This window comes from Periophthalmus magnuspinnatus, chromosome 9 (assembly GCF_009829125.3).
Source record: "Periophthalmus magnuspinnatus isolate fPerMag1 chromosome 9, fPerMag1.2.pri, whole genome shotgun sequence".
Lineage (NCBI taxonomy): Eukaryota > Metazoa > Chordata > Actinopteri > Gobiiformes > Gobiidae > Periophthalmus > Periophthalmus magnuspinnatus.
In genome coordinates this window covers 23577502-23590143 of record NC_047134.1, presented here as the reverse complement: position 1 = coordinate 23590143, position 12642 = coordinate 23577502, and the positions used below count along the sequence as shown (strand labels likewise).

Below are 12642 nucleotides of genomic sequence, written 5' to 3'. Positions count from 1 at the left end.
ACACAAATCACTTGCTGTGCACAGTTAATTTAAGCTTTTTCCTTTTCAAGGTTTTTCAATTATAATTTTAAGTTTGAAAATTGAGAATTGTGACAAGGTTAATTAAAGACAGACATTCCTGGAGTCTAAACCCCTTTAAACTATGAAGCTCATCGAGGCTGGCAGTTATAGGGGCCAATTTGGAACCAGGGACTGTTTACCATCTACCATTGAATGAAATGGTGTGTCCAATTCTTCTTCTCTGGTATCATATATATTTTATTTCTGAACTCAACAGAAGAGCTTTATAAGAACAACACAACATATGGACACAAAGCTTGTGCAGTTTCTTTGTTTTCTTTGTTTTCTGAGATCTTGACCCCTTTCATTTTGGAGTGGCTTTGAAATCAGGATTTTTTTCTATGCTGAATTTAAATGCAGTTTTAATTAACATGTGTCTCTAGAGGCCGGCCTCCCCAGATCTTCAGCTGAGAGATAGAGGTGAATCACTGCATTATCCTGCAGTGTATTCCCAAACAATAATCCACAAAACAGCGTTACTGCAAAAGCCTAAGTAAATACAAGAACAGATTGGCATTATACAAATTTGATTGAAACTTGATAGACTAGAGAGAGAATAGTCATTTACTGTTAGATGGGCATTAAACAAATTTCCACAAAACTTTAGACAAGGCAAGTTTATTTGTATAGCGCAATTTGTTCACAAAGTAATTCAAAGTGCTTTACAGAATAAAAAAGACATTAAAATCACAATACAAACAAATCAAAACATAAAGGAGAATCATAAAATTAACATTAAAAGAGAAGAGTGCAGTATAAAAACCTTTCAGTCTTATGCACAGCTAAACAGAACCGTTTGTAGTCTGGATTTAAACATTGTCAAAGTAGAGGCTTCTCTCACATCTTCAGGAAGACTGTTCCAGGATTTAGCTGCATAAAACTGCAGCACTGATTCTCCATGTTTAGTCCTGGTTTAGTCCTGGTTTAGTCCTGGTTTAGTCCTGGTTTAGTCCTGGTTTAGTCCTGGTTTAGTCCTGACTCTGGGCACCAGCAGGAGGCCGTTCATAAAGTAGTCATACTGATTCTAGTCGGGACCTGTGCAGCAACACCAAAAACCTTGAAAAACATGCATTCTTACTTTGAGTGGGGACGCCTCTCCGCAGAGTTGACCTGTAACTTGGCTTGGTGGGTGGAGTCACCTGCTTGTCTCTATGGAAAGAGATGAGTTCAATGCCATACTATGTGAGATTCTAGACAAAGCAATGGCATTTCCATGGAGACAAGTAGGGGGTGGACTGTTAACCACAAAAGTTACATAGTGTACCTTTAACACACAAAACAGGTTAACTCTCTGTATAACTATGATTACAAATGTTGGAAATAGTAAAAACCTTTAGTAGATTTTTTTATCTTTAGTGATTGAACCGTTTCCCTGATACATTTGCCTATAGCATAAACTTACCAGTGCTAACAGATTGAATCCTCCAGTGTTTTTAGATGTTTGTTTGTTCCTCATCTCTACCATAGTGGAGCGTTGCATTCAGCAGACAATTATATTCACCCATTTATAGAACTAAATAAGGAAGTTGCTTGTAAAAATAAGTTCTTCAGAATTTTTGTATTTGAGAATGGCTCTGAAGTGCCAAAGAAATTATTCTAAAAGTTTTTTTCCACTTTCAACGTTGTGACTATCACCGGCAGAAAAAGCCTGACTCAACTGCATTTAATGGCCTGTTTGACTGTTCATGTAACATCTCTATTTCTTTGTGCAAGTTTAAAAAGGGGGTGGAGGCACACATTCTATTGTAGAATTGTACACAGTCAGAATGCATATGTTTTTATGTTTAGACAATTCCCCTGAAGGACGTAACATTCAGTAGAGCTGATAGACACTGGCAGGTTGTTGATTGTGTACGAGCTCAGTGTTTGGACTGGCACAGATATGACAAATATGTAACAAATATGTAACCAACAGGACAAATAAGTGTCACGATAGACCATCTGACAACTGACAGACTGTTACATATGAATATATTATTATTATTAATCATTATATTCGTACTCATGGCTTTCCAGCTCTGATTAGGTCTGATAATGGTGCACATTTCAACTACCATGCTCTTCAAAAGGTTGACAAAAAATGCTAGGCCTGTGTCATAAATTTGGTTCTGTGTATCATCCTCAAAGTTAAGGTTGGGCGGAACGCATGAACCGCACTCTAAAAGACAAATTGTATCTTTCTCATCGAGTTAGACTGGTCACTGCCCTCCATCTGGGGATATGATGAATCAAATACTAGAGTATGAACACAGTATATTTGCCCCCTTTTCACATCAGTTTGCTTTTTAAATGGGCAAATCTAATTATTCAAGTTTAATTACAGCTAGAACATGCATTTAAAGGCACACTCTACCTGCTTGTCTTAAACGTTTATACTCTGTGTTTTGTCTGTGTGTTAAACTTGTTTATCTCCATGGAGACAAGTGACAGATGACCCTACCAGATCAAGTTAAATCTGTGGAAAGGTGACCCCACTCACTGTAAGAATGCATGTTTTTCCAAGGTACCTTTTAGCAACAAAAATATATGTACTTGAATAAATCCAAGAGATAGATGAAGTAGTACTTGGACTTAGACAGATTGTATTGTCATTCAGATGCACAAGTATGCACAGAATGAGATTTCATTGCAGATGTGCTCCACGCAGAATAAAAAATCAGCTGCAGAATAATATATAAAGTGTTTAGTCGTTAAGATTAAAAATTCAGATAAATAGTGCAGCAGAGCTTCGTAAAGTGTTGATATATTTAAAGGGAGTTCAGCTCTGACAGCTCTGGGATAAAAACTAAAACTAGGCAGGTCGGCAGTGAAAACAAAACACAAGTCACACAGCCTACAAACAGAATCGAGTGACAAAATAAAAAGACACAAAGTATACAGAAGGCCAGCAGCCCCAAAAAGGAGTTGTTGATGAGAAGAGGAGTCCACGGTGACCACTTGGTGACGTTCAGGATCAGGTCGTTGTCACAGCACCTCCTCTCTGTAAGAGGTGTGTGTGTTTGTAACAGACCTGGGGACACAGTCATGTGTCATCAATGTGAACAGCAGGGGCCTCAGGACGCAGCCCTGAGGAGAGCCCATGCTGAGAGAGGTGACACTGGAGGTGTTCTTGTGGACTCGCACTGACTGAGTTCGGTTTGTGAGGAAGTCCAGTTGCCAGTTACTCAGAAGTGCTGAAGTCTATGGGTCCCAGTTTGTCCACCAGATGCTGTGGGATGATAGTATTGAACTCTGAACTCCAGGAACAGCATACGCACATGAGTGGTGTTCTCCAGATGTGTGAGGCTCAGGTGTAGAGCAAAAAAGATGGTGTCCTCACCTGAGCGGTTTGGCCAGTAGGCAATCTGGAACGCGTCAAATGTGGGCAGGAGTTTGGAAATGATGTGGTCCTTTAGCAGCCTTTCAAAGCACGTCATTATAATGGGAGTGAATGGGTCTGGCTGGTAATTGTTGAGTAAGGTGATTTGAGGTTTCTTTGGCACTTGAATGAATGAATCAGTTTTAAAGTAGGATGAAACTATGGCTTGGCTCAGTAAGAAAAAAAACAAACAATTAGAACACAAGCTAGCTCATCTGCACATTCCCTAAGCACCCTCTGGGGATAATGTCGGGACCCGAGGCCTTCTGGGTGTTAACTCTCCTCAGGGTTCTCCGCACATCTTCAGAGGACAAACAGAGTAAATTGCCATCCTCTTGGGGAACAGGTTTCTAAGCAGGAGTGTTGTTTAGTGCATCAAACCCCACGAAAAAGTTGCTCAGTACATTCAGTAAGTTGGTGTCATCCTCACATGCAAGAGCGGCCATCTAGTAGTTTGTGATGGCCTGTTCTTCTTTCCACATGTTCTGGGTCTTTGAAGTGTCATTGAAGAAGTCCTGAACTTTGTGACTTTGGGTATGTTTAGAAAGTCTGATGACGTAGTTCAAATCTGCTCTGGAAATCCCATAGACTGTATATTTAAATAGACATAGCTAACCTGCTAGCCATCGTGTTCAAAATAGGAAATGGTCATGGGCACGTTTACGGCTCCATTGACTCTGGCTCCAAGTCTATTCGTATTAACCTGCTCCACGTGAACCTGGTGTTTTTATTTCACTATTGTGTTTGTAACTCAATATATGAACATTAATAAGAGGCAAATCAGCTGCCTTCTTTCTCCGCGATCACTCCCGCTAGCGTTGGCATCAGCTTTAATTGACAGTGTGATTAAGAGCCGCCTCCTTGCTAAACCAACGGCGCAGGCGGGAAGGGGCGTTACCTTCAGCAACAGCCTCACTCCGGATTGGCTCTTTGGTTGCTATGATACTTGCGTTCGGAAATCCAAATGTGGAACTTGGCCCTATAACTGCTAGCCTCAATGAGCTTCATTTGACTGGAGCCGAACGCTTAGTCTGCTTCTTTATACAGCCTATGGGAAGTCCTCAATACCTCCTCCTCATCAGACTTGAAATTAAATGTCTTCAGTGTTGTTTTTACCTCCTTGGTCATCTAGGGCTTTTTGTTGGCCCATGTAGTAATACTTTGTGACACTGATGTCCTCAGTTCTTTTGTTGATGTAGTCTGACACAGACATAGCAAAACTCAGCGATATTGATTTGACCATCCTATGCTGAGGCCTTTTTGAACAAGCTCCAGTCTGTGGGTTCAAAACAGTCCTGTAGTGCCTCCATGGCCCCCTCAAACCACACTCTCACCTGCTTCATTGTCAATTTTTCCTAGAGCAACAGAGGCTTGTTGTAGGAATTAGCATAACAAATATGTGATCTGATGAGCCAGTGTGGGGGTGGGGGGCTGCTCTAAATGTGTAGGTTTTGTCTAAAGAGTTCTCTTCTCTGGTGGCAAAGTGAACATGATGGGAAAAATGAGGAGAATAATTTTCATGCTGCCCTGGTTGAAATCTCCACCAGATCTGTGTGAGCAGATTGCAAGGCAGGTAAAGAACACTCACATAGGCCTGTCACGATAAATACTACATTGACCATAGACTGTATAAAGAAATGAACTAAGTGAGTGTAACGTCACCCATAGCGTTTGGCTCCAGTCAAATGAAGCTCATCAAGGTTAAAAGTAGAGGTGATAGAGGTGAATTTGGAGCCGAGATCCATATTTGGAATTCTCACCTCAAGTGTCATAGCAACCAAAGAGCCAATCTGGAGCAAAGCTGTGGAAAGTAATGCCCTTTACCGCCCGCTGGTTTAGAGAGGGAGTGGGCACTTAGCAACGCTGTCAATCAAATCTGTTGCTAACACTAGGAGGAGCGACCTCGGAGAAAGAAGGCGCCTGATTTGTCTGTTATTAATGTTCATATCTTGAATTATGGACACAATAACTAAATAAAAATACCAGGATCATGTAGAGTGGGTTAATACAAACATTTTAAGACCAAAATGACGAGCATAACAGCAGCAGTAACAGAGAGGGGCCTTTTGTGAAGTGAATTGGAGCCAGAGTTGATGAAGCAGGTTAGCTATGTCCATTTGAATATACAGTCTATGATATCGACTCATTGTTCAATACAGGACAGATGGGTCAATAATTTTTGGGATCAATATTTATCGTGTGTACTAGAGGGATTTTTTTTTTTTTACTTTTTGTTCTACGATGGGATTTGAGCTTTAGAAGGTTATATTATGAACTTCTGTGACTCATTATAGAGATAAACTGGCTGTAATTGTTTCATTCTGTTATGTAATTATTGCAGCTCATGTTTTTTTTTTTTTTTTACAATATTGGACATTTGGAATACTTTTTAGGGATAATTCTGTTTTATGTTTTAGTTTCGATATTCTCGTTTATCGTCTATACATATTTTGGCAATATATCGGACTTCAGTTCACTTATGTTACCGTGACAGGCCCACACTCACTAGGGGGGTACATACACCGCAGTGATGACAAAAAAGGTAAATGTTGTTAACTTGAATACTACTGCTTCATGACATCACAAGGTGGAACACAGCATTTTGAGCTTTGGAGACAGACAGATAAATGGTTACTCAAACATGTGTGAATGAAACAGAACACAACTCCGAGAATGTTTTTGAGGAGGTAAGAGCATTATGACATGTCTTAAAGCTCACATGAGTCAGCTTTGCGTAATATAGGACTTTTAAGCAATTAATAGAGAAATTTGTCTTTAACAGTGTCTTTAACCACTTCCAATGGCGCCTCGCTGCTTCAAAAGTCACAAGCTCTGTTAATTGCTGGTTAATTCAACATTTCACCGGAGTTATTTAGTCCTAATCGATAACAGCACTGCCAGCACAAATCACACTGTCTGGTCAGGCTGGGATGGGAGGCGGCTGTTTGTGAGACCTGCTTAAAATGTGTTGTTTATTTGGAAATCTGGGGTCCCCGGAGCAGTTCGCCAAAATGCTGATTCTAAATGCCATGAGTCGTCAAAGTCTAGAGGCTATTTTAATTTGACTGAATAAATCAAAAGCTCCCACTGTATGATTTCTAGGTGAACCATTTTCCAATTGTGTCGGGTCTCAATTTTTAGGCATCTGGACTGTCTAAATAATGAGTTGTTTATTTATCAGTTTCTTTGATTAAGTGCAGTGTCCAATCCAATAGTGCTTTACACAAATTCACACATTTATACATAATTAAATATGCCTGCTGTTGAACTAATCATGAACCAACTTTAGTCTCTTGGCAAGATTTGAAATGTCAATATTTAAAAAAAAACAAAGGTTAGTAACAGAGATTAGTGGAAAAATAAAATATTAAAGGTGCTAACCTGCTAGACATCACTTTGCTTAAAAAAGTGAGCAAGATGCCATTTTGCCGGTAAACGCCCAAGGTGATGTTCATTGTAAAATTTTATTTTCTTAATCGGTGATACTCATATCATTCTGCAGCATTGTGTTTTTTTTATTTTTGTTTTTTGGTGCAAATGAAAAAAAAATCCACTGCTCACTAGTGTGATGTGCAGCTGTCCAAAGGGGGCGCCGACAGCTATACGAGTCTTTGTTGTGATGACGTCAGCTCCCACTGGGCACCGCAGTTTTCTAACACAGAAGTCAGCGGACTTGTTTCTTTAATTGAGTCGTTTTAGGTGAATATTGCGATTTAAAATCTACAAATTATAACATAATGATCCACGGGTGTCATAGATTATAACTATAGAGCAGACACAAGTAAAAAATCATTTTGATATCAATTCATTAAAAATTTATGTTCAAGTTTAATATTTGTTTGGTTTTCCTTAAAAAAAGTCTCTCAGGAATATGATTTTGCAATTGTAATATTTATTCACCTTTCATACAAAACAGGAACTCTTTCTGTCCTCTACAGCAAAACAAACAATGCAAGGACCATAGTGCTATGCTGAGAATGAAATCAATGGATAGTAATAGTAACATAGGTAGTATCATTTTTCATATCTAACTCCAGGCCTGTTACGATAATCACTACATCAACTTAAATAAATCAAAGTTGGTACAATAGTGGAGAGGTTTTTGATATTTTTTATGTACAGTAATAAGGTTTTTGCACCTCAGAATGCCTTTTAATGATTGTTAAAAGGCATTTTAGTCACCCCCGTCTGTTTAAAGGTCCCATATTACTTGAAATGGACTCTTGTGAGATTTAAACCATGTTATATTGTTGTTACCTCCTCAAAAACATACCCAGAGTTGTGTTTTGTTTCATTCACACGTTTATTATTTGTCTATATCTCCAAAGCTCAAAATACTCTCTTCCAACTTGAGACGTTATGTAGCCGTAGTTTTCAAGTCAACGGTTACCTTTTTGCCTTTAGTTCAGTAGCGGTTGGCCATTCCAGGGCTGAAATTATCCAGATGATTCTAGTGAAGGTGTATGGAGTTTAAAAACAGTGAAGCACTTCCTGTATTACCACTTGACATCACACGGTGTGTTTTCTATTTGAGAGAAGAACTCTGAAACAGCCTGAAAGCCTGAAACAAAACACAACTCCAGGTCTGTTTGTGATCAGGAAACAACATTATAACATAGATCAGAAAGTGGCGTAACATGGGCCCTTTAAACATCATCGTTCTATAGATTGTTGTGATGTCATCTGAAACCCACCAATATTATAGTTTATCACTATATTTCTCTGTAGCGATATATCGAGCTTCAAAATCTGTTATCTAACTCCCTCTTCTCTCTCCCAGAATCCCGCAGTGGGACATAAACTGGCTCAGTCCCAGTTTACCTACAGCCACATGCAGTGCATCCTGTACGCTCTGGGGGTGGGCATGTCAACCAAAGACCCCGACTCTCTCAGGTAAAAAGAACACGCACCCATTTATCAATACAAAGCATAGACTGTGAATATAAATGGACATCGCTAACCTGCTAGGTGCTGCGTTCCAAATGGGAAGTGATTATAGGTGTGCTTCTGGCTCCATCGACTCACAATTCACTATTCACTTCACATTAGAAAACCTTCACCCCTCTCTCTGTAACTGCGGCTCTCAGGCTTGTTATTTTGGTCTTAAAATGTTTGTATTAACCCGCTCTACATGATCCTGGTATGTTTATTTTGCTATTGTGTATGTAAATCAAGATATGAACATTAATAACAGACATATCAGGAGCCTTCTTTCCCCAAGTTTGCTCCTGTTAGCATTAGCAACAGGTTTGATTGACAGCATTTCTAAATGCACGCCCCTTGCTAAACCAGCGGTGCGGGTGGGAAGAGGCGTTACCTTCAACAGCCTCACTCCAGATTGGCTTTTTGGTTGCTATAATACTCGCGGCCAGTATTCTAAATATGGAACTTGCCCCCAAATTCACCCCTAAAAGTGATAGCCTTGATATGCTTCATTTCACTAGAGCTGAAGACTATGGGTGACGTCACACTTACTTAGTCCACCTCTTTATACAATCTACGGTACAAACTCCCCTTGGGCTGCTCAAAAGCAAAGAGTGTGAAATTTAACTGTAAATGATAATAGCTGTGGTTTTGACTTGATCTGCTGAGGGGATGAAACATTGTGGAGTGCTCCAACTTTACACACAAAAGATGTGTGTCGCCATCTGTGCTGCTATTTTTACTACTAGACTTCATCTGGTCAGCGGCTCTATCAAAGCTGGACCTTTTCACAGTTCACGGAAGGTTACGTTTCTCTGCAGGTTTTTGTATGAGAATCACCCGGAGTTTAGCTGCCTCCCCACGTTCGGAGTCATTGTGTCCCAAGACGCCTTGATGAGAGGAGGCTTAATGTCAGTGCCTGGACTAAACATTGACCTAACACAGGTAAGTCACATTTTATGAACTTTATGAAAAATGGCGGCAAGATTAATCGCAATCAAATCAAAATCAGTTTGAATGAACGCATTACTTTACTAAGGCTAATCATGGTGTAGTTATTATAAAGTCTAACTCAAATGTGTGGTTCTTTTGGGCAGGTATTACATGGAGAGCAGTACTTGGAGCTGTTTAAACCGCTGCCAACATCAGGTATTCTCGTCTCTTTTTAACTCTCGATTCATTTGGGTCTTTGTTACTACTGGGACCAGCCAAAGTTCAATAGACACCAAAGAATCCAATTACTTTCTCTTAATATCTCTGGGAAGCCATTTTGAAGCTTGAAAGTACAGTGTATTAGAGGCTGGTTCACTTTTATGTAATTTCAACTTAAAGGGCCCATATTATGATATTTTCAGATCTATGTTATAATGTTATTTCCTCATCACACACACACCTGGAGTTGTGTTTTGTTTCTCCATACACCTTTATGACAATAATTTGGATGATTTCAGCCCTTAAATTGCCAAACTCTACTGAACTAAAGGTAAAAGGAGCTGTTAACTTGAAAACTACTGTTTCATGACATCACAAGGTGGAGTATTTTGAGCTTTGGAGATGTAGACAGAATAATAATAAAGGGTTATGCAGACATGTGTGAATGAAACAAAACACAACTCCAGGTATGTTTTTGAGGAAGTTACAACATTGTAAAGCTCACAAGAGTCCGTTTTGTGTAAAATACGAGCTTTAAGTAATTAGCCTTATTTTGTGGCGTGACAGGTCTCATACTGTAAAGGTCCACCTGCAGTTGTTTGTTTTGAAATTTTAAATGAGCACTAACTTAAAAATAAAAGTATTTAAAGTGGAACTAGACATTAAGTCTTTCTTTCGCTCCTAAACTGTGTACATGGTGTTTTCATAGCTTTATCTATTTTTACTAGTCATAGAGTTTGTGCTGCCTTCAGTGCCCTCTGCATTTTAGAGTAGATGGTGACATCACAAAAGACTACAAGGGTAGAGCTGAAGTGTGGACCAATTATACTTTTCCTTATACACTCAAACCCGCCCCCTCCTCCCCCCTCACTCTTCTCTTTAGTCCTCCAGGCACTGCCCAGTTTAGCATTTAGCATTTACCATTCCTTAACCTTTTTGACTCCTCTTACAGTATGTTTGCTCCGTCCCAGGTCTTAACACAGTAACCTACATTAAATGCTATAGTCAGAAAGCCCAGAGTTTGGTAATTTTGGTGTGTAAACAAATTATAATCCCTTAATATTATGTGTATATATATATATATATATATATATATATATATATGTGTGGGGGGGGGGGGGGGGGGGGGGGGGGTGACGGGGTGAGTGGGGTGTGACGGGGTGTGACGGGGTGAGTTCCTTGATGTAAAGCTCTTTGAGTGCCTTGAAGGTGGACTCTGATGGTGGACTCTGTTTCACAGGGACGTTGACCATTGACGCAACTGTAGCTGATGTTTTGGACAAAGGATCTGGTGCTGTGATTCTATTGGATGGTGAGTTTTCTGACTGCGTTTCATTTCTGTTTCCTTTCCTCCTCTAGACCAGTAGTTTTTTCATTCAAAAAATCATGAGGCACACCACCAGCAGAAAATGTAAAAAAAATTAACTCTGTAGCCTATATACACAAAATGAAGTTGTTCTCATCAAAGTGTCTTGAATAGGAATCAAATAAACACAAATAAAAAGTATTTTAAAATAAAATATTTCTACTCACTCAGTGTGAAATCTTGGGCCTAGATTTTATAGCAGTTAGACTTGAAAAGCTCATCTCACACAGATATGTCGTGGAAAATGGGAGCAATGTCAAAATAGCTTTGTTTGCCAGAATGGGGAACTCCTCGGCAATAGCCAAACAAAAACTGTCCAAAGGTAAATCAGCAAAGCTTAGCTCTAGACCACGGTTTTGTCTCAGTTCACTTAGTTCCTCCTGCTCCTGTAAAGTCATGCCCTTTCCACCAACTGATGCTGAGCTATATGGGTCCCTAACCCAGTCAACGCATTCAGGGTGAAGAAAAATAACAACAAATTGTCATTGCTTGGTGAGTGTAAACACTTCAAGATTGCCACTTTCCACATGTTGTTGCCAGAGTTGCACCTTTGAACTGAATCCATTTATTTTATCTGTACTTGTAAGCAGGTTTTAATTTCGGCTTTGCATTTGTGTGATCAGTTCATTCAGATGATGAAAAATGTCTTCCTGGTAGCCAGCCTTGCACACCACTCATCACTTGCAAGCAGCTTTGAGCAATCGAACCTCTCATTTGTCAGAAACACTTTAAGTTCCTCCCACAGCTCATACACACGGGCCAAGAACTTGCTGCGCAACAACCACCGGACCTCTGTATGAAACAGCAAGGCTTGATGCTCCGCTCCCATTTCCTCACAAAAGATGCAAATATGCGACTTTTCACGGGTCGTGACTTTACAAAGTTTACCATGTGCACAACATCATCCAACACAGGAACTAGGTCTGCTGGTAAAGTCTTGGCTACGAGGGCCTCATGGCCACCACCTACAGATATGGAAGAATATGACATGGTTACTCTGCCGATCATTGGACAGCACAGACACTTAACCTCGGCACATTATTTGCAGATAATAATTGATTTGTTTTCAAAAAATATTTTTTTGACCAAGAAGTTGAAATTGAATAATTTCCTATGGAACACCAGACAATATCTCATGACACACTAGTGTGCCGCGGCACAGTGGTTGAAAAACGCTGCTTTAGACTCCTCGATTCCTCAGCTGTCAATCATGCTTACACAGAGGAGGTAACATTCTAAACTGCCCATACTTTAAAGGTGCACTATGTAACTTTTCTGGGGGAGATTTTACCACCGAGATTTGCATCGCTTTACCACAGGATGGCATTTAAGATCTCCATGCATACAACCACATGTTTTTATCTACCTGAAAAATTACATAATACAACTTTATTATTGAAATGGTGGAGGGCAGTTCAGGATTCTGTGATTTTTAATTGGATTTATGGTGAAGTATTTGATAATTTTAAATGAAGGGCCTATCTACATAAAACAAAAACAGGCTCAAAGTCAAGAAATGTGTACTTGTATATTTTTAACTACAGTCTCAAAATTTGTGGAGTTATTCAAACACACAGACATGCATGGACTGTAAGACACTACAAATTGTTTAATGCGCAGTTACCATGACAAAAAATGTCTCACCTGTGAATGTGAAAAGTCTGTTCGCCGTCTGTAAATGTGTCAAGTATTTAGTTATTTCTGTGTTTTGAATGAAGCTGGTCTCTACATTCTACTTAGAGCAGCAGAGCGTTTGTTTATCCTTTGCTCTGGTGATGTCATG

At 39.6% G+C, this 12642-nt stretch overlaps 1 protein-coding gene across 1 annotated transcript in view; it reads left to right on the top strand.

Moving 5' to 3' along the window:
- The window catches only part of hsd17b4 (hydroxysteroid (17-beta) dehydrogenase 4), a 65008-nt gene that overhangs the window by 39082 nt on the left and 13284 nt on the right, over positions 1 to 12642 (top strand). Inside the window, exons 13-16 of the mRNA XM_033972979.2 lie at positions 8199 to 8311; positions 9163 to 9286; positions 9439 to 9490; positions 10734 to 10805. Of these exons, the coding sequence (XP_033828870.2) occupies positions 8199 to 8311; positions 9163 to 9286; positions 9439 to 9490; positions 10734 to 10805 (361 nt within the window). The remainder of the gene's footprint in view (positions 1 to 8198; positions 8312 to 9162; positions 9287 to 9438; positions 9491 to 10733; positions 10806 to 12642) is intronic.